The sequence below is a fragment of the Pipistrellus hanaki genome (genome assembly GCF_964339955.1).
Source record: "Pipistrellus hanaki genome assembly, chromosome: 3".
In the NCBI taxonomy this organism is placed as follows: Eukaryota; Metazoa; Chordata; class Mammalia; order Chiroptera; family Vespertilionidae; genus Pipistrellus; species Pipistrellus hanaki.
The window spans coordinates 148636024-148657867 of record NC_140505.1 but is presented as its reverse complement, the minus strand read 5'-3'; the positions used below and the strand labels follow the sequence as shown (position 1 = coordinate 148657867).

The 21844-nt window shown below is 40.5% G+C and overlaps 1 protein-coding gene across 3 annotated transcripts in view; it reads right to left on the bottom strand.

Moving 5' to 3' along the window:
* The window catches only part of ADAMTS20 (ADAM metallopeptidase with thrombospondin type 1 motif 20), a 163782-nt gene extending 142140 nt beyond the window's left edge, over positions 1-21642 (bottom strand). For all 3 annotated transcript variants that reach the window (XR_014794408.1, XM_084876628.1, XM_084876629.1), the window contains exons 1-2: positions 21190-21642; positions 20234-20595 (exon numbers count right to left, since the gene is read on the bottom strand). Coding sequence is in view for 2 of the 3 variants with exons in the window: in XM_084876628.1 (XP_084732754.1) it covers positions 20234-20595; positions 21190-21280 (453 nt within the window). In the remaining variant the exon portion in view is untranslated. The remainder of the gene's footprint in view (positions 1-20233; positions 20596-21189) is intronic.
* Between the last annotated feature and the right edge of the window lie 202 nt (positions 21643-21844).

Here is a 21844-nt window from a genome sequence, read left to right as displayed (position 1 = left end):
TTCTGTGAAGAACCAATCTAGAAATAAATATGAATTACTAAATTCTAGATGCTATGATAAGCCCAGTTTTGGTAAAGGAGGTTTCACTTCCACTTCCTACTTGTAGATATCTTAAAATTCCTTAAAGATAATGTTGAAATCAATGCTTTAAATTCATTGTAAATAATAAACACATTTTAAATCACTTTTAACTGAATAATTATTTAAAGCCATTTATGACTGTAATTGCCACAACCATTTAAAGTTCTCTTTACATCCTTAAGTATTACTAGTCTATGTCTCCTCCTCAAAGATAAAGCCTTTTCTATTTTCACAGTTCAAAAACCCTAAAACACATGACCTGAAACATAGTAGGCACTCATTCAATACATATCTGTAGAAATGAACATTTTCCTAATAAATATACTAGAACATCTGTTTTCCTCCACACACCCTTTAGAAACCCCTTTATTTCCTCTAACATTCTTAAGTCATAGTAGCTTGGAAACTTGTCTTGAGATATTTACATAATTTTATCTCAGTGCTAAATGTCTAGGCATTCCTGGTTATGTAATGTGCTAATATGTTAAATTACACATTTTTTTAAAAACTAAAAGATAATTGAAATTCCATCATCCTGAAATTATAGTCTTCTATATATTTGGATTTCATCTAGCATATTTAATTCTACCAGTGCCTGTTTTTTAAACCACTTCTTTCCAAGATTTCAAAATTCCAGCGTTTTCTGCCTTCCCAGAAAGATAATTTCAGCTGTGCTTACAAACTACAAACACTGGCTTGGAAATGCCTGTAAATGGACCCAAGGAAAATCACTTTCTGCCTTTTTGGAAAAGCATGCTGAGGATGCGAAATGTGATAGTATCTTGGTAAAAGATACAAATAGACATGAGGCAACTTGTTACTTATCTAAATCCACCTAGAAAACTACTTTGAAATCATGTGACACTTTCCCAAGAACATTGAGAATATTTATACCTGGGGAATTTTCTTTACTCCTTTAAATCAAAACCTGACTATGAAGTACTTTTATTATAATGTTCCAATAAAGCTGCACATGGGTCCAATCTGTAATCCCATGTGGGAAATGAATACAGTTCTGCCCAGAGGCCATCAGCATCTCCTTGTAAGTCATGCTAGAGCACCCAGCCTGCTAAGAATATTGCTTTTATCACTCAAAGGCCTTTTCTCCAACAAATCCCTTATGTTCTAAAATACTAAGTTGAAGAATAAATAGGGGAAATTTAAAATAAAAAAGAACAAATGGCAACTAATTTGTCCTCTAAGTGATTTCCCTGTATTAATCAATGAGGGAGTTAAGAGTATTTTACGTCTACCAATTTTTTTTTGTTTTCCACTCCATTGTAGAAGACTTTCTGTACAAACAATATAAATATTAGAGCTCTGCCTAAAGGCTCCTGAGGAAGCACTTAATTTTTTTTTTTTTTTAACTTGGAAAAGAACCTGGTAAGGAATTGGAAGACTTAACAAAACAGGTGGTTCAAGAATTATATTTAGATCACACCATATTTTTAGTAACTGCCTATCTACAGATGGACACTGCAATTTGATTCATAAGAAATGACAATCAAATTCCAAACACTTTTTTTTTATAACTATTAAAAAAGCAAAACCAGTATTCACTTAGGCAAGGGTTTCCCAATTATTTGGAGCAATGATATTCTATTTGCCAACTGTTTTGAAAGGCAGTAAGTGATTGCACAACTGGTTTTAATTTATTCTCATAGGCCAAAATTTTTATATGTTTAGAGGTTTCTTATACAATTATTTTTCCAAAATGTTCTTATTTCAGTATTGTGGCATTCAACCCATATATTTTTTTCCATTCATCCATATTTTTTCCCCAAATACATATTGAGCACATGTACTATAGCAACAACCAATAATGTACTCTCAGATTTCATTGAGGGATAAAAACAAGTACAAAATATAAACCATTTGGACTCTTTCCCCAAATCATTTATAGGTATTACATTACATAGGTAACTAAAGAACAAGATTCAAAAATAAAATATTGAACAAGACAATTAGAGTCCACACTGAGAAATTATTTTAGTAACAAATTGCTCCCAACTATTACTTAAATTGGATTTGAACTTAAGGGCTAGATGGCTGGTAATTACTACCGGGAAGCTAAAATATTTAGTTTTTTAATCTTCAATCATGTCATATAGTGAGAATCAGGTTAATGTTATTTGAGAGCCTAAGTATGAGTCTTGGGTTTGTACTCATGGAACCTCAGACAAACCACTTTATATATCTTGGACCCTCAAGTTCCATAGCTTGTAAAACAAAATAGAAACAATTCTACCCACCTAATTTCCTGAGAAAGGCAGTGTGTGTTAAAATAATGTCAGTAACTATTTTGAAATTGAATATATTTTGAAATAGGATAAAGGACTCTTCATTAAAAACAGATGTTTTAGCCACCCTTTTTACCCTAGGCAAAGTATCGTATAATTGTTATGCAAGAAAGGTCATGAAGATTAACTCTGAGATTCATTTTTATTTTGGGATACTCTATTCAATGCAAAGGATTTATCACCCTGACAGTTTTCTGATTACAGCGCCTAAGAAATACTGTAGGGCATATAAGCACACATTGAGTGAGTGACTAAAAAAAAAAAAAGAAAGAAGAAAAAAGTATAATTGGCTCCAGAAGCAAGAAATTTATTATAATATTTTTTAAAAGATGAGTCTTCTCTCCCCTAGCAGCATTCTTTACCTCCCCCCAACCTCCAATTCCACAACACAATTCCAGATCTCCAGTATAAAAGTGAGAGACAATAGATGACATGTGTTGCTGATACCTCACCTAAAAAGAGACTGCTCTCTTGTCCGGCCTGTGTGGTTCAGTGGTTGAGCATTGACCCATGAACCAGGAGGTCACTTGCCCAAGTTGTGGGGTGGGCTATATCCCCAGTAGTTGGCATGCAGGAGGTAACCGAGTGATAGTTCTCGCATCATTGATGATTCTATCTCTCTTTCCTTCTCCTTCCACTCTCTGATATCAATAAAAACATATTTTAAAAAATAAAATAAAAAGAGACTGCTCTCTCACCAAGTCCTTGCCCATGAGGATCTAGAAAATAAAACAGCCCAAACTGGTTTGGCTCAGTGGATAGAGAGTAAGCCTGTGGACTGAAAGGTCCCAGGTTCGATTCCGGTCAAGGGCATGTACCTTGGTTGTAGGCACATCCCCAGTAGGAGTTGTGCAGGAGGCAGCTCATCGAAGTTTCTATCTATCCCTCTCCCTTCCTCTCTATAAAAAATCAATAAAATATATTTAAAAAAAGAAAATAAGACAAAAACTTGAGACCTGTCTACCAAGATCATGTTGCCAAATGACTCAGGTTCAAATAGTAGTCCAGCAATTTCAATAACAATATTCTGTAATATCTCTCTTTATTGTAGGCACTGACGTGTTTTTTGAAGTCTTATGAGCTCACTAACACTGGAGAAAACTGTGTTCTTGTGAATCCTGGGTAGTGATTCTCAGGACAGCCTCTCCTAACCGCTTACTAAATAAAGTATTTGTGAACACATAAAATATAGTGATTATAACAATTAGAAATTTAACAGTAAACCATTAAGAACTAATTTGCAAATGTACAATGGAAATATGTTTGTTAAACGTTATAAGCCAATATTACTTGAAAAGATATATATAATATCTGTAGAAACAAAATGCCAGGTATCTGCCAGACTTTCGATCATATTTAGAGCATATATTTTCCTAATCTATCTTTTAATTTAAAGTTATTGTGACATATGATACTCTTCAATTATCATGTAGGCCAACATTTTTCATCTGTTATGTCTCCCTTTGTATTTTTCCCTACCTGTAGGTTATAACATATGTAATGTGGTTCTACATCTTTAAAACAGCTGCTAATTTTATTTGGTTTACTAGTACATGAGAATCCAGTATTTAGTTTTGCCTTATAAGAGATTCTTGGCATTCACTGATTTAGCATAAATGCCTCTTAGGCTTTGGCAACTGTCACAGGAAACTAACTTGAAGCAATTATCAAAACTTGATCTATCATCAGAAGTCAATGAGGTTTTTTTTGATGGATTATACAGATCAAGGCAAAAGTAGGTTGACAGTTGTTCATAAGGGAAGATAACACAATAATTAATAAATAGTACAAGAATAAAATCAGTTTCTTGTGCTCACAACTATAAACTTACTTTTGCCCCTTACTGTATTGTCAAAGAAACCAAGAATCCGGACCTAAAAAAGCCTTGACTGCTTTCATTGTAACCTATAGACTCTCAGAATTCCCTCAGCTTTTCTGAATTCCCCCAGGATCTATGTTAGTCGTGGGCATGGAGGATGGGCAAGACCTTCTAAGAGAACAGAACCAGGGACCTTGGTGACTGGACTTCCCAGAAAGAAGAACCAAGGAAGATAAGAAACTCTCTTCCTACCAAGTTAGTGGGTCTCTGCAACCCACAGAAGTTTCGAATTGCTATAAATCAGTGACTATTAAGCATCTCCCCTGCTATCTATAGGAAGTTAAGATTAGGGTTGCGGTCATGCTGATCGTGTGGTACATTGGCTTGGTGGGAGGTGCAGATGATGTCCTCTATTCGTTCATTAGTTGCTAAACTACAAAGAGCCACATCTGAACTTTATGAAGAAGACCATATTACCCAGAGATATTGGAATTCGAACTGGGCAAGATGAGCATATTTGATGTATAGGAAGAGAAAGGAAAGGGATATTTGGGGAACAGCCTGTGGTAGAGACTATTGGTAATCACCAGTGTCTTTCTCTTGGGCATATCACTGACCCTGCTTTCCAGCCTTTTGTATAAAGGTAGAACCAGGCAACTAGTTTTCATCAATAGAATGTACATAGATGTGCCGAAACCAGTTTGGCTCTGTGGATACAGCATCGCCCTGTGGACTGAAAGGTTCGATTCCGGTCAAGGGCATGTACCTTGGTTGCGGGCACATCCCCAGTGGGGGGTGTGCAAGAGACAGCTGATCGATGATTCTCTCTCATTGATGTCTCTAACTCTCTATCCCTCTCTCTTCCTCTCTGTAAAAAATCAATAAAAATATTAAAAAGAAAAAAAAAGAATGTACATAGATGTGTGTCTTCTTTGAACTGAGGTAGTCAAGAACCGGCATGCTATCTCCAGGCTAATTACTATGGTAATAAAGGATTTATGTAGATTGTAAATATTTTAATTAATAAATTTTATACTGTTGTACTAAGGACATCATGCACCAATATCTAAAGATCACTGGTACATAAGTGACTAAAAAATATTTGTTGAAAAAGAATGAGCAATTTGTGTCTTCCTCTGAATATTTTTTTTAATATATTTTTATTGATTTTAGAGAGGAAGGGAGAGGGAGAGAGTGATGGAAACAGCAATGATGAGAGAGAATCATTGATTGGCCGCCTCCTGCATGCCCCCTACTGGGGACCGAGCCCGCAACCCAGTCATGTGCCACTGACTGAATAGACCCTGGACCCTTCAGTCCACAGGCAGATGCTCTATCCACTGAGCCAAATCAGCTAGGGCTCTCTGAATATTAATATGAATCGAATAGTTTAATTAATTATATTTTATAGAAAACAGTAGTTATAAGCAAAACAAGAATAAACCACAAGTAACAAGAGTGCAATGTTAGCCCATATGAACACAGCTTATCTATCATCTGAAAAACATTTAATCTACACCAAATTTTTAGGTATGTTTAAGGACTTAAACTAAAATTGCTAATATAATTTTCCTGCACTGAATGACTAATGTAAAGAAGAGATAGCCTAGTTATTTGGTACATATTAATAAAATCTGCTTAAACTCATTCTTTCAAATATGTATTGAGAATTTCTTCTGTAAGCTGTATTGGATGCTAAAATGAATATCATCCCTACACTTAAAACTCCAAATGAGATATCAGTGTGGACAAATAAGTACAATTCAATATGTTATGCATAAAATGTCCAGTGGTAGAACAAAGAAAGGCCTGTCCAGCTCTGTCTAGGAAAGAATAAAGTGGGAAGTGAGGAGTGAGGAGCAAGGGGCAGGGAGAAAGGCTCAAAATGGATCTGGAAGGATGGGAGGCAGTTAAGGGAAAGACATTCTAGACAAAGAGTAAACAGAAATTCAAACCATTATGAAGATTAAAGTGAACCAACAACAGAATCAAACAAATGTTTCTAGAATTATCTATTTCTTATTCCCTCTCCCTCTGCCCTTACCTCTATTGGTTAATAGCCACAGGATCCTATCTTGGTTAATAGCCACAGGATCCGGTCTCCTCTTATAATTTAAAATTCTAGCAGGCCTCCTGAAAGTTTTCTCAAGTTCAACACCATTGAAATTTTGATAAATTTTTGTTGTAGACTGTTTGGGGCAGTGAGTTCCCCTCCCACACCCCTGCACAACTGTGACACCCCAAAATGTCTCCAAACTTTGCCAAATGTCCCCTGGAAGGGCAAAACTATCCCCAGTTGAGAGCCGATGGTCTACAGTAGAGCACCTTCCATAGGCACCCACTCTTCTTCACCTCTAAAACCACATTGCCTTTAAGTGGCTCTCTTCCTTACCCCTAGGAGACTACAACTGTGGCTCTCAGTGACTCACTGCCTCCCTTGTATCCTACACGGTATTGCATAAGACCCCTCCTAACACGTTGAATTTACCTAGCATCTTCAGTTTAAGCCCTCATCCTTCACAACGCATTTCATGCCCGAACAATTGGATTTCAACCTCCTCTTTCACCCTACTTTTCGGCTGCACAGACTCACAAGAAGCCCCTATGTTTTCCTATGTTTAGTCATCCTTCGAAGTCCAGCTGAGAAGCCTTCTCCCAACACAGGTCGTGTAACAATCCCAATCACTCCTTCCCCAAAGCTCACACAGCACTTTTTGTACTCCTCAACTATTTTCATTAAGTGTTTGTGTGCCTGGTGTCACGCTATGGTGGGCATGGCACCAGGGCATAATTGGTCAGTGGCCCCCGATGCTGGGTTTTGAAATCCATCATTCTAAGAGTCTGCAGGTTACAACAAAAGCAGTCAAGGCTTTTTATAGTCCAATCTACTGGTTTCTTTGACAATATAATCCCTCAAAAAAACCTAGTGTTTGTGCCCCAGTCATTGCTCCTAAATGCTATACCAAGTAGTAACTGAGCATGGCAAGGCTGTAAGGGTAAACTCCTTCTTAGGAGCATGGGACTCTTCTTCCAGCAAATTTAGCTCAAGGCATGCTTTGTTGAGCCTTACGTAGACTGCCCAGCAGCCTGGGAAGCTTCTAACTAACATTCTTATCATCTTTCTTCATCCATTTCAGATTTCATCATTCTCTTCTTACTTTCTCTAACTCAGGCACGTCCCCTAAATAAAATCCTTGCATATCTGCTTCTAAAAAGACACAACTAACACTAACCTGTTAAAAGTAGAGGCATGAGAAAATCTCCCTAATGTTGTTTGACTGAGTACATGAATTACTAAAGGCAGTCCCTATGCATTTTTCCAACAACAACAACAAAATATATGAATACACTATGGCATGTGTAATGATCTGGGGCTATATTAATTCTTTGTAAACAGGAAGGTTTTTAAAAATAAAATTAAAATTTTCTCAAAATAGACAAAAACCAGTAAAGACACTGATAGTTTCCACACAATTATGTCTGGTCTGAACAAGAAGTTACTAGAGCAACTCAGTAATCAGTCATCAGAGAGCATTAGTGTATGACATGCTGCAGAATGGTTCACACAAGAAACTTCAAAAAAGTACACACAGTCCCTGTGAGCTACTCCGTGAGAATACTGTACAAGCCAGATGCAATGTCTGGTTTTAAGACATCTGGAAACTGTTTCTTTCAACCAGAAAGATTGTATTGCTTTAAATACCACCAAGAAATGGTGACGTTAGCTGTCTAGGTGGTCAGCTTCATCCCTGAGGGCCTTGGGAGAAGGGAGCCCACCGGGTAACATGAGAAGAGGGTGAACAGAGCACAGGGAGTGTGGCCTCTGTGCAACATATACATGCTGTTGTGATAACTACCCGCCAAAAATACACCAACTTATTAAATACTGACCTATACTTTGGCAAGCGTGTACCAACACTATGAGATCAATAATATGACCATGAAAATGAAGTTTATAGCTGAATATAGGAACTATTAAGACCTGATAACTATGCATTCTGTACCACTGGATGTCAATGGACAAAAAAACAAAGTCTCACGAGCCATAACTTTACAGCTCTATTTTCATATGTGCCATAGATTTTAGAAATGTGTAAATAAATTTCTATTCAAAAATGTTCAAATTCTGTGATATATACTTACATTCTTAAGAAACAGATAGAGGTCTTAGAAAAGCAAACGTGATGCACACATGAAACAATGTCTGGCAGACGCTTAGCCCCTTCTGGTTCTTGGGCCCAAAAACACTTAAGAAAACTAAACAATACTAGTCACAGTTCAGTGATTTAATGACAGAGAAAAACATGTAATTACCAAGACTTCTAAAAGTGGAAAACAATTAACCATATAGAAATTAAAAGAAAACACAGTTCACATGTTTGGGATTAAAGCAACATTAACAACTAAGTAGAACATACATATGTGTTGGGGTGTCAATTTTCTAAAATGGTTGCATTAAAAGGATATTTTAAAAATATTAGTTTGGTTTTTATTCTTTTCCTCTAAAAGTCTCACTCTTAGAGACTTTTAGAGGAAAAGAAACCAGAGAAAGGGAAGGTAAATGCTACCTGAAGTAGAAAACTGGAAGAAGAATGGGTTGATAAATGAGATGTGAAAGAGGAAATGAGCATTTCTATTCTTACAGCCCCAGCCTGGGAGTGCACTCACTCAGACTTCCAACTGCTTGCGACACCAACCTGCCAAGCTCCAGTCCTGCAGAAAGGTCTGTGAGCTATGCCCAACGGGGACCTTTGGTGTACTCTCTGGAGCTCTAGGCAGACACTCGGACAGTCACTAAGCCCTATGGCTTTGGAACAGGGGCCATTTTTGCCCCCCTACTGCAGGATTGGCTGGCACCAGCCCCAAATAGAGACTGTTTTGATCTGTTCTCCCAGGTCCTGATAGCTTTGCCTTCATCAGCTCAGTTCCATGGCGTTGGGAGGGGAAGGAGTGCTGCTCAGAGCTGGGACTTTGGAGCGTGTCTCCCTCGGAGGCTCTGGTGGGGACTCGGATGGACACTGGGTTATATGATTGTGGAACAGAGAGGTGGTGAAGTACTTGCCCCATTCTGGCAGGCTTGGCCGGCACCATCCCCAACAGGAGACTATTTTAATCTGTCCTCCCAAATCCCAAAGGCTCTGCCTTGCGGGCTTGCTCCTGCAATGGGGACAGCTGGCTGCACCCAACCTGAACCTGTGGTGTGCTCCTCCTGAGAAAGCTGGAGCTGGAAACTCTGGCAGACACTGGGTGGTAGGGCTTTGGAATAGGAGCCACTTTCCCTTATTGAGTGCCTGACCACACTGCTCCCAAGTAGGGGACCCACTAGTCCCATCCTCCCAAACTAGGTCACTCCGCCGTATCAAGCTCCTGCCTTGTGGAAGGATCTGTGGGTGATGGCCAGCCTGCCCACTCTACAGTCTTTCTTTGGACGGTTTTGGGGAAGTCCTGGCAACCTCAAGGGGTGGTGGAGTAGCTGACCGGTGGAGGCAGGTCAGGAAGCCTTGGATCTTTTATTGAACTAGAGGAAGCCAAATTCTGTACATGGCTTGGCCCTTCCCTCTCACACCCAGGCCCAATAGAGACAGTTACAAACAGTGAATAGCATGGTAGCTCCAGATAGGCAGCCCAAGGCTGGTTATACACAATATCTGACACCAACCTGTACTAGAACTCTGCCCACGTAAACCCAGAACCAACACAACCAGTGGTAGGCTTCAGAACACTCCAGAGCTTGACACAACCAGCCGCACAAGCAGCACACCCAAAGGGGTGATTCTGGCGAGCACCAGCACTGCTGGGAATAATGCTGCCTCACAGGTGCAGCACCCACACAGCGATTCACACATGGTGGTCTAGGTCTATCCTTATAGTCAGCCAGTCTGGGGGTTAACTCCACCCATGAACGAGCCAACAGCATTCAAGACTCAACTGCAACAGGAGGGTGCACATATGCCACACAAGAAACATTCCTTGAATAGCTTAAGCTCAGGTAATCTGGAAGACTGTAGCACTGAGCCCCAAGAGACACCTACATCATAAAGCCATCATAACAAGTTTGAGAGTCATAGATCTACCTACTACACAGAGTCAAACACAAAAAGACAGACAAAAATGGAGAGACAAAGAAATATGCCCCAAATGAAAAACAAGAGAAATCTCCAGAAAAAATAACAAAATGAAATGGAAGCAATGAAGATACCAGATACAGCGTTTAAAACAATGGTTATATGGATGCTCAAAAACCTAGGGGAAGAGTGGATTATATCAATGAGAATTTAAAGAGATAGTAAGAATTAAAAAGGACATAGAAACCATAAGAACCAGTCAGAAAGGAAGAACACAATATCTGAAATAAAGAATACACTAGAAGTAATCAACAGCAGGTTAGATGAAGCAGAGTATTCAATCAGTGATTTAGAGGACTAGATAACAGAAAATACCCAAGCAGAGCAACAACAACAAATAAGTATTTTTTTAAAATGAGAAAAACCTAAGGGACCTTTGGAACAACATCAAGCATCACATCCACATCATAAGGGTACCAGAAAGAGAATAGAATGAACAAAGAATGGAGAACTTATTTGAAGAAACAATAGCTGAAAATATACCTAGCCTGGTGAAAGAAAGTGATACACAAGTCCAGGAAGCACAGAGTCCCAAATAATATGAACTCAAAGAGGCCCATACCAACTCATCATAATTAAAATGGCAAAGATTACAGATAAAAAAAGAAATTTTTGAGCTGCAAGAGAAAGACAGTTAGTTAGCTATAAGGGACCTCCCATAAGGCTGTCAGATGATTTCTCTACAGAAATACTTCAAGCCAGAGGGAATGGTATGATATATTCAAAGTGATGTAAAGGACCTATAACCAAAATTACTCTGTCCAGCAAGGCTATCATTTAAAACAAAAGAAGAAATAAAGAGCTTCCCAAACAAGCAAACAAACAAACAAAAAATAAGGAGTTAATTACCACCAAACCAGTATTGCAAGAAATGTTAAAGGACCTTCTTTAAGAAGAATAAAAAAAAAAAAAAGAGAAGAACATAAGTATAAAAAAATAAAATGGCCATAAGAAAGTACCTCTCGATAATTAGTTAAAATGTAAATGAATTAAATGTTTCAGTGAAAAGACATAGTGTAGCGGAAACTTGTTTGGCTCAGTGGATAGAGTGTTGGCTTGCAGACTGGGGTCCCAGGTTCGATTCCAGTCAAGGGCATGTACCTGGGTTGTGGGCACATCCCCAGTAGGGGGTGTGCAGGAAGCAGCTGATCGATGTTTCTCTCTCATTGATGTTTCTAACTATCTATCCCTCTCTCTTCCTCTCTGCAAAAAAATCAATAAAATATATTTAAAAAAAGAAAAAAAGACATAGTATAGCTGAATGGATAACATGATATATGTGCTGTCTACAAGAGGCCCACCTCAGAACAAAGTATACATACAGACTGAAAGTGAAGCGATAGAAAAAGATATTCCATGAAAATGGAAATGAAAAACAAAACAACTGATGTATCAATACTTACATTAGACAAAATATATTTTAAAACAAAGATCTTAACAAGAGTCAAAGGAGGTCACTATATAATACTAAAGGAATCAACCCAACATGAGGATATAACCCTTGTAAGCACATACACCCAACATAGGAGCACCTTAGTATATTAAGTCTTGGCAGACATTAAGAGAGAGATCAATAGTAATAATATAGTCATAGTGGAGGATTTTAATACTCCATTAGCATCAGTAGTTAGATCTTCCAGACCATTAAAAAAAAAAAAAAAAAAAAAAAAAAAAAAAAAAGCACAGCAACCTTAAACAACACACTAAACCAGATGGATTTAATTGATATTTACAGAATACTTCCTCCCAAAGCAATAGAATATACATTCTTTTCAAGTCCACATGGAACATTCTCCAGGATAGACCACATGTTAGGACACAAAACAAGTCTTAATAAATTCAAGAAGATTGAAATCATATCAGACATATTCTCAAACCACAATGGTATGAAACCAGAAACCAATTACCATAAAAAAGGAAAAACACTCAAACATATGGGAGCTAAGTAACGTGTTATTAAACAATAAATGGGCTAACAATGAGATCAAGAAAGAAACCAAAAGTTACCTTGAGAAAAATGAAAATGAGCATACAATATCCCAAAATCTATGGGATACAGCAAAAGCAATCCTAAAAGGGAAATTCATAGTATTGCAGGCCTACCTCAAGAAACAAGAAAAATCTCAAATAAGAAATCTAACCCTCTACATAAAACAACTAAAAAAACAACAACAAACAAAGCCCAGAATAAGTAGAAGGAAGGAAATAATAAAGATCAAAAAGGAAATAAATGAAATAAAGAGAATTTTAAAAAGTATATATAAAATATCAATAAAACCAAGAGTTGGTTGTTGAAAAAGATAAACAAGATTGCCCTGACTGGTTTGGCTCAGTAGATAGAGCATCAGCCTGCCGACTAAAGGGTCCCAGGTTCGATTCCGGTCAAGGGCATGTACCTTGTTTGCAGGCACAGATGTTTCTCGCTCTCTATCCCTTCCCTTCCTCTCTATAAAAAAACAATAAAATATATATTTTTTTAAAAAGATAAACAAGATAGACTAACCTTTAATCAGTCTCAAAGGAAAAAAGAGAGCAGACTCAAATAAATAAAATCGGAAATGAAAAGGAGAAGAAGAAACAATGGACATCACAGAATACAAAGAAATGTACGGAAATATTATGAACAACTATATGCCAAAATATTGGGTTGGACAACCTGGGTGAAATGGATAAATTTATAGAAACATGCAATCTTTCAAAATGGAATCAGAAAAAAAAAATCATAAACTCTGAATCAACCAATTACAACTAATGGAATCAAAGCAATAATGAAAAACTCCCCCAAAAACCAAAAGTTCTGGACCGAATGGCTTTGCAGGAGAATTTTACCAAACATTCAAAGAACTAACACTTTTCCTTCTCAAACTATTTTAAAAAATTAAAAATGAAGAAAGACTCCCAAGCTCGTGAAATTAGGATAATGAGGCCAGCATTATCCTAATTTCAAAACCAAATAAAGACACTACAAAAAAAAGTTATAGGCCAAAATGCCTGGTAAACTTACTGCTAAAATCTTCAACAACAAATTAGCTAATAGGATCCAACAAGACATTAAAAAGACCCTACACACGAAAGTGGGATTTTTTTTCCAGGGATGCAAGATTGGTTCAATATCCACAAATCAATAAATGTGATACACCACATAAATAAAATGAATAAAAACCACAAAATCATATCAATAGATGCAGAAAAAGCATTTTCTAAAATCCAACACCCATTTTTTATAAATACTCTCAGGGAAAAGAAGAAAAGTATCTTATCATAACAATGCCCATATATGACAAATCCACAGCCAACATCATACTCAATGGGCAAAAACTAAAAGTGTTTCCTTCAAGGTCAGGAATAAGACAAGGATGTCGACTTTCACCACTCTTATGTGACATAGTACTGGAAGGTTTAGTCACAGCAATCAGACAAAAAGAAGAAATAAAAGGCATACCAACTGAAAAGGAAGAAGTAAAACTGTTACTCACAAATCTTTATAAAACCCTAAAGATTCCATTAAAAAAAAACAAAACTACTAGAACTGATCAATGAATTTGGTAAATTAGCAGGATACAAAAATTAATATTCAGAAATCAGTGGCATTTTTATACACCAAAAGGGAACTATCAGAATGATAAATTAACAAAACAATCCCATTTACAATTGCAATGGCAACAAAAAATAAAGTAGCCAGAAAAAAAAAAAAATGCAACCAAGGAGGTTAAAGACCTATACTCAGAAAATTATAGAATATGAAGAAATTGAGGAAGATTAAATAAGTAGAAGCATATAGTGTGTTCATGGATAGGAAGAATTAATATCATTAAAAGGTGATACTACTCCAAATGATCTATAGGTTCAACACAATTCCTATTAAAATACCAATGGTATATCTCAGAAATCTAGAATTAATATTCCAAAAATTTATGTGGAAACACAAAGACACCAAACTAGCCTCAGTAATCTTGAGAAAGAAGAACAGAGTTGGAGATCACAATACTGGATATTAAGCTATAAGGTCAAAGTAATCAAAACGGATTGGTACTGGCATAAAACAGACATCTAGATCCATAGAACAGAATAACCCACACCTTCATGGTCATTTAATATTTGACAGAAGAGGAAAAAATATACAATGGGGTAAAGACACTCTCTTCAATAAATGATGCTGGGAAAATTGGACAGACACATGCAAAAAATTAAACTAGACCACCTACTTACACCATCCCAAGAATAAAATAAAAAATTGATTAAATACTTAAATGTAAGTTGTAAAACCATAAAAATCATAGAAGAAAACATAGGCAGTAAAATCTCAAAACATTTCTTATAGTAATATTTTTTCTGATATATCTCCTCAAAGGAAACAAAAGAAAAAAAAATAACTAAATGGGACTACATCAAACTAAACAGCTTTTGCACAGCAAAGAAAACCATCTGCAAAATGGAAGACAACCCACTAAATGGGAGAACATATTTGCCAATGATACATATGATAAGGAGGTAATTTCCAAAATATATAAAGAACTCCTACAACTCAACATCAAAAAAACAAACAATGCAATTAAAAAACAAGTAAGAGACCTAAATAGACTTTGTCCAAAGAGGATATACAGATTACCAACAGACATATGAAAGGATGTTTAATGTCACTAATCATCAGAGAAATGCATGTTGAAACCACAGCAAGAGATCACCTCATGACTCAGAATGATTATCATCAATAAACCAAAAAACAAGTGCTGATAAGGATGTGGAATAAGGAAAACTTTGTGCACTGTTGGTGGGAATGCATATTAGTGCAGGCACTGTGTAAAACATAGAAGTTTCCTCAAAAAATTCAAAATGGAACTGCTTTATGACACAGCAATTTCACTTCTCGGAATAAACCTGAAAAAACTCCAAAGCAGTACTTCAGGAGAAACCAAGATGGCGGCATAGGGTAGACAACCCGAAGGCAGCCTACCACAACAAATTTGAATTTAGAACTGGAAAACAGGGGAGGCATTGCCCTGAAGCACAGGACGGCTAGCTAAGAGGAGGCTCTGCCATCTGGGAAGGAGAGAGAAGGTGCGCTGACCCTCAGAAACTGTGAAGGTACAGAGAACTGTACACGTGAAAAGGCCCTGGCTTACTCCCGGCATGGAGAGGGAGGGCCGGGTCGAAATTGCTGCTGGCCGACTCCAGGCACACGAAAAGGGCGGACCGGTGAGTTCACTACTGGCTTACTCTGGGGGCTCAGAGTGGGAGGACAGCTAACACGCAGCTGGCTTTCTTGATCAAGAGGAAAACAGAATCACCCTATTGCTCTAATAAACGGCCCCAGTCAGGGAGAGGCCAGATTGTCAGGCAGTGGGCAGACATCTCTCGGAGGTGTGTGAAGCCAGAGGCCATTACTGCAGAATTTTGGGAGGAGCCGACAGGAAAACAAAGCTTGTCTGCACCACCCCGAGACTACACCCTATCCAAGCTGAGCACAGAAGCTCTCCCAGAGGCTGGCTTTCTCTAAGGAGGGACTGGCCAGAATCCAAAGCTTGTCTGCGCCTTTACCAGAGAGGTGCGAGCGCCTGCAACCAATCTAGCAAGACTCACCAGAAAAAGAACTTTTCTAAGGCGAGACTGACAGGAACCAAAGATTGTCTGTGCCACCCTGAGACTCCGCCCCATCCAAGCAGAGTACATAAGCTCTCCTAGCTGAGACACTGCTTATCCTCACAGCCAATTGGCTCGGAGATCAATGCTTCCCAGTGATACCAACAATAAACAAGGCTTAACAACAAGACTGCACACACAGCCCACAAAGGGCTACACCAAGACTGTCCACTGTAGGTAACTGGGAAGGCTGTGCTACTGGGCTCTACCAGAACACCTAGCACACAAAACTTCCATCAAATCAGGAAAACAACTAAAATGCAGACAAGAGGCAGGACACAAAGGAAGGAGATGGAGGAAAAGAAAATAATGGACATTGAGTTCAAAACTACAGTTATAAGGCTTTTCAAGAATATCCTAAAAAAGGCTAATAAAATAAATGAGACCTATAAGGATATAAAAAGGGATCAACTAGAAATATAGAAAACATTGTCTGAAATAAAAAATATTACACAGAGTCCTAAAATCAGAATGGAAGATCGAAAGAATCAAGACAAAGATTTAGAACACAAAGAGCCAGAGGACACTCCTCTGCAGAAGCAAGAAGATAAGAAAATCTAAAAAGTTGAGGATAGTGTAAGAAACCTCTGGGACAATTTCAAGTGAACCAGTATCAGAATTATGGGGATTCCAGAAGAAGAGAGAGAGCAAGATACCGAAAGAATACTGGAAAAAATAGTGACAGAAAACTTCTCCCACCTGGGGAAAGAAATAGACTTACGAGTCCAGGAAGCACGCAGAACCCCAAACAAAAGGAATCCAAAGAGAACCACACCAAGACACATGATAATTAAAATCCCAAGAGCAAAAGACAAAGAGAGAATATTAAAAGCAGCAAGAGAAAAGCAAGTAGTTACCTATAAAGGAGCACCCATACGATTGTCAGCTGACTTCTCAAGAGAAACCATGCAGACCAGATGGGAATGGCAAGAAATATTCAAGGTGATGAATAGCAAGAACCTACAGCCAAAAATACTCTACCCAGCAAAGCTATCACTCAGAATTGAAGGCCAGATAAAGAGCTTCACAAATTAAAAAAAAGCTAAAGGAATTCATCACCGCCAAACCAGAATTATATGAATTGCTGAAGGGGGTTATTTAGAAAGAGGAAGAAAATAAAGATAAAAATTATGAACAACAAAAACATAACAAGTGAAACTAAAAACCAAGGGAATTAAAAAATCTGATGAACAATATTAACCGGTGAATATAATAGAATCAGAGGTATGGAAGGGGAGTGGACTGACGATTCACGGGGAAAAGGAGTGTGGGGGTACAGGGAGAGACTGAACAAAAACTGTGCACCTATGGATGAGGACAATGGGGGATGGGGAAAGGGCAGAGGGTGGGGTGGGAACCTGGTGGAGGAGAGCAATTGAGGGGGGGGGGGCAGAATGAGGAACATTTGTAATAATATGAACAATAAAGATTTATTTTAAAAAAATAAAAAATAAAAAAACAAACTAGTGCTTCGAAGAAATATATGCACCCTATGTTTCTTACAAACTTATTTGGAATAGCCAAGATTTGGAATTAACACAAGAGCTTATCAGTAGATGAGTGAATTAAAAAAGCTATGGTTCAGTTACACAATGGAATACTTCGTGGCCGTAAACAAGGAAATCTTACCTTTTATGGAAGCATGGATGGACCTGAAGAGTAGTATTGTGCTAAGTGAAACAAGTCAGTCAGAGAAAAACAAATATCATATGATATCAGTTACATGTGGAATCTAATGACCAAAATAACAAACAAAATAGAAACAGAATCATAGATACAGAGAACTGACTGACTGCTGTTGGAGGGCAGGAGAGTTGGAAGAGATGGGTGAAAGAGTTGAAGGGATTAAGTAAAAAGAAAAAACAAAACAAAAACAAACAAACAAAAAAAAAAAACTCATACACACAGGCAATAGTGTGTGATTGCCAGGGGAAGAGGGGGGACGAGGGTAAAGAGGGGATATATGGTAGTGGAAAGAAACTTGAGTTTGGGTGATTACACACTTGAAACCTGTACAGTTTTTTTTTTTTTTTAAATTTATCTTTATTTTTTGAAAGTATTACAGATATCCCCTTTGGGTTTTTTCCTCATTGACCCCCTTCACCCTCCATCAGCGTTCACCACACTTGTGTCCATGGGCTATGCATATATGCTTAAGTTCCCAGGTTAATCACTCCCCACCCACCCCTCCATCCCAGCTGCCTTTCTTTTGAAATGCATCTGTCCATTCCATGCTTCTATGTCTCTGGGTCTATTTTGTTCATCAGTTCATTTTGTTCATTAGATTCCACGTGAGTGAGATCATGTGAGATCTATTTGATGTTATTAATCAACTAGAGGCCTGATGCACAAAATTCGTGCAAGAGTAGGCCTTCCTTCCCCTAGCTGCCGGCACAGGCTTCCCTCTGGCACTGAGGACCTGGGCTTCTCTCGCAGCCCTGGCTTCATCTGGAAGGTCACCCTGAAGGACATCTAGTATAATTAGCATACTACCCTTTTATTATTATAGGTGTCACCCCCAACAAATTCAATTAAGGGAAAAATTCACACATATTGACCATGTCAAATTTGTGGTAGTAAATATAGAATTTTCTAGAAAAGCTAAACATTAATTTAAAATGTTCTATGAGAGAGAATAATTTTATTTCCTTTGCCGCATAAGTAGCCATGTAAATATTAGTGTGCTTCTGCCATTTTTATGTTACAAGCATTTTACATTTATCCAGAGCAGAAAGAAAATTGTTGAAGTCATTCCACGTAAATGTAACTCAAGAAAACATCATGAAAAAGACCGAAGAGACTTTCCAAGTTTATTTAGTAATGACACCCAGGAAGGCATCTTACATCAATTAACTGGAGAGGATATATTACATGTGGTCTGGTGAAGAACTATTATCCATTTATTTTACTTAATTAAAGAATAAAGTGTTGATGTTCTATGACTATTCTTTTAAAATTTGTTCCAAAAAAAAGAAAAAACTAAACTACTTGAGAAGAACACTAGAATCCTATAATCAAAGTCCTAGTGGTTGTCTCTTCTTGAACATGTATTTATTGGAGGAGTTAATGATGAAGGGAGCTCATATGTTTTAATAGAAGTGTTATTTGCCTTAGGTTCCATGAACTCATGAACTTGGATTGGAAAAGTATTACATCTTTATTTTTACTAACCTCTGATACCTAACATTTCCTAAAAGTATGACTGGAGGTAAAAACCACAGATATTGTTACTTTGTTTCTAATAAACTGATACTTCTGTATTACATTAGACTTGATGTAGCTATGTCTGGATCTTTTATAGTCATCACCACTGGAAAAGTATTGTAGTCAACAGACCCCTCCCAATAGATATTGAATGAATTCTCAAAGTAGTATACATCGCAGCACCACAAATTGCAATAGTTGTAACAATTTGATTACTGTTAGTATTTACAAGGAAGCCAATTAGATCATTTTACCTGTGTAAAATAACATATGAGTTATTATTTTAGGAGAATTTAGAGAAGATGTTTCCCCAGATTGAAGAAAACCATGGCAAAAAGATGTACAATGTGTTTTAGAGGGAGAGAAACAAAATAACTGGGTTCTATGTGTTTCATTTCATTTCCTCCCCACAATAAGGTTTTCTTACTATCTCCATCTTTTACTCTTGTGACTCTAATGACTATTTGCTGGCATCAGGCCACGGTAGATACTCTACTATATTTTGTTTAAGGCAATGTATTTAAACAGTCAGATTCAACCTCTTCCCTATTCTGTACTGCATGAATTCATGAGCATCCACCGACTCCTGAAAACCCACTCTTCCTTTCAAACCTTCTCGTTATAGGTATACATTCTTTTCCTTCTACCAGCCTAAAACTTAAAGAACAAACTTCAGTCCAGGAGGCTCTGCCTCACCAGATTGCCAGGAATGGAAGTGTCGGAGTGAAACCCAGACTTCACTCATAGCAGAGGCCACAGGGCCACTCCCTGACTCACTCACTGGGCCTCTCTCTGTGTCTGACCTCTCTCTCTGCTTTTCACTGGTAGAGTTCATTTTGCCCAGCAGGTAGACATGCTGTTCCTCCAAGCCCCTCGCTGCAGGAAGGAGCGGCCTCTGGCTTGGGTTCACTTAGGTGTTAATCCCTCCAGTGACCCCCTCTGATCTCTTGGGTCACCAATCACTAACTCAGGGGGAAAAAACCATTCCATGGCTGCCTGAATGGAGGAGCCCTTTTAGGCTGGATCTCAAGAAAACGTCCCAGGACCGGAGGGCGCTTGCTTACCAGGCCTCCGCAGAGGCTGAAGACCGCTATGTGATCCTCCCGGGCATTGACCTGGCCGCGGTAGAAGCAGTGGCGCAAGCCCGGGGCCGCCGCCTGGCTCCCGGCCGCCCCGCGCGCGGGGGCCCCCACGTGCACCTCGGTGTAGCCATCGGCCAGGAAGGCCGCGTCGGCGCTCAGGTTCAGCTGGAACAGCTGCCCGTAGGCGCTGATTCGGTAGTGCGTCCTGGGCGGCGTGGGCTCGGGCGCCTCCGAGCTGCGCTTCCTCCGGCTGAAGTGGCGGCTCTGCGGGAACACTTCGCCGAACTCATTGACCCGCGCGGGGGTCACCACTTCGTACGAGGCCAGGGTCCTCACCAGCGCTTCTGCAACCACAGGGAGATGGCCATTGAGCCCTCCTCCATCCCCCGCCCGCTCCCACGTGTTTCCAACCCCGACCCCCAAACTGCGCCCACCCAAACGTCCCCGCCGAAGATCCCAGGTCCCAACTCCCCAGAACCACCAAGGCACACGGGATGGCGAGCGCGGCGCACACAAACACACACGTGTGCACCCCCTGTGAGTGTGACCCCCCGGCTTTTCCCACACCCCCGACTGGCTTCACCCTCCCCGAGCTAAGCCCCTGGACCCTCCAGGCCCTGAGCAGCCCACCACCTCCTTCCCCAGCCCTCCCCGCTCTCCCCTGCGCCCCCCCGGCCCCACGCGCCCCGGCCCCGCCGCATGGTCCCCGGAGGGAGTCCCGTCCCCCGCGCACGATTCCTCGAAACCCGACCCAGCGACAACCTCTCGGGATGCTGGGGAGGCCGGCCGACCCGGGAGTCTCTGGAGCCCCCTGCAGAGCCGGGGCTCCCCAACGGGCTGAGCCGCTCACTCCCCCCAGCTCCGTCCTGGGGGGTCCCCCTCCGGCCCCAGCCCCCACCCACCTCGCTGCTGCCGGCGGCGCCGCGCGGCGACCTCACCTTGCCTGGGGTGGAAGTGAACTTCCCAAGACCTGGTGATGAAGAGCGAGAGCTGGTAGAGCAGCCCCGTCAGCCACTTGGCCACCCGCATGGTTGCACCCGGAGGGGGAGATCCCCGCCCGGGAGGCCAACCCCGGCCGCCGGCCGGCTGCCCCCGCGCTCCTCCGGCGCCTCGGCTCCCCTCGCCCGCCGCTCTCCGCGCCGCCGGCCGCCGCGGCGCCTCAGCAGCCGCCCGAGCAGCAGCCCCGGCCCCGGGCCGGCCCGTCTCGCCGCGCCGCCGGCCTCCGCTCCCTGAGCCGCTGCTTCATCGCCCTGCAGCCCAGCGGCCCCCTCCTTTTTTTTTTTTTTTTTTTTCTTTTGCTCAGCAGCCTCGCTCCGCTTCCCGCGCCGGCACTGCCCTCAGGAGCCCTCAGCTCGGGTCCAGCTCCGCGCAAGGAAGCGGCTCGACCCAGCAGGAACGGTGCCAATATAGCCGCCCGGAGCCGGGCCAGCACGGGGAGAGCCCGCCCCGGGGGCCGGCCCCGGCCAATCAGCGGGAGGCGCGGCCCGGGCTCGCCCTCCGGCGCGCGGCCCGCTCCCCAGCGCGGGGCAGGAGCTGCATTCGGAGTGCGGTCCCCGCGGGCGCCCGCTGTGGGCGTGCAACGTGGGATCGCCC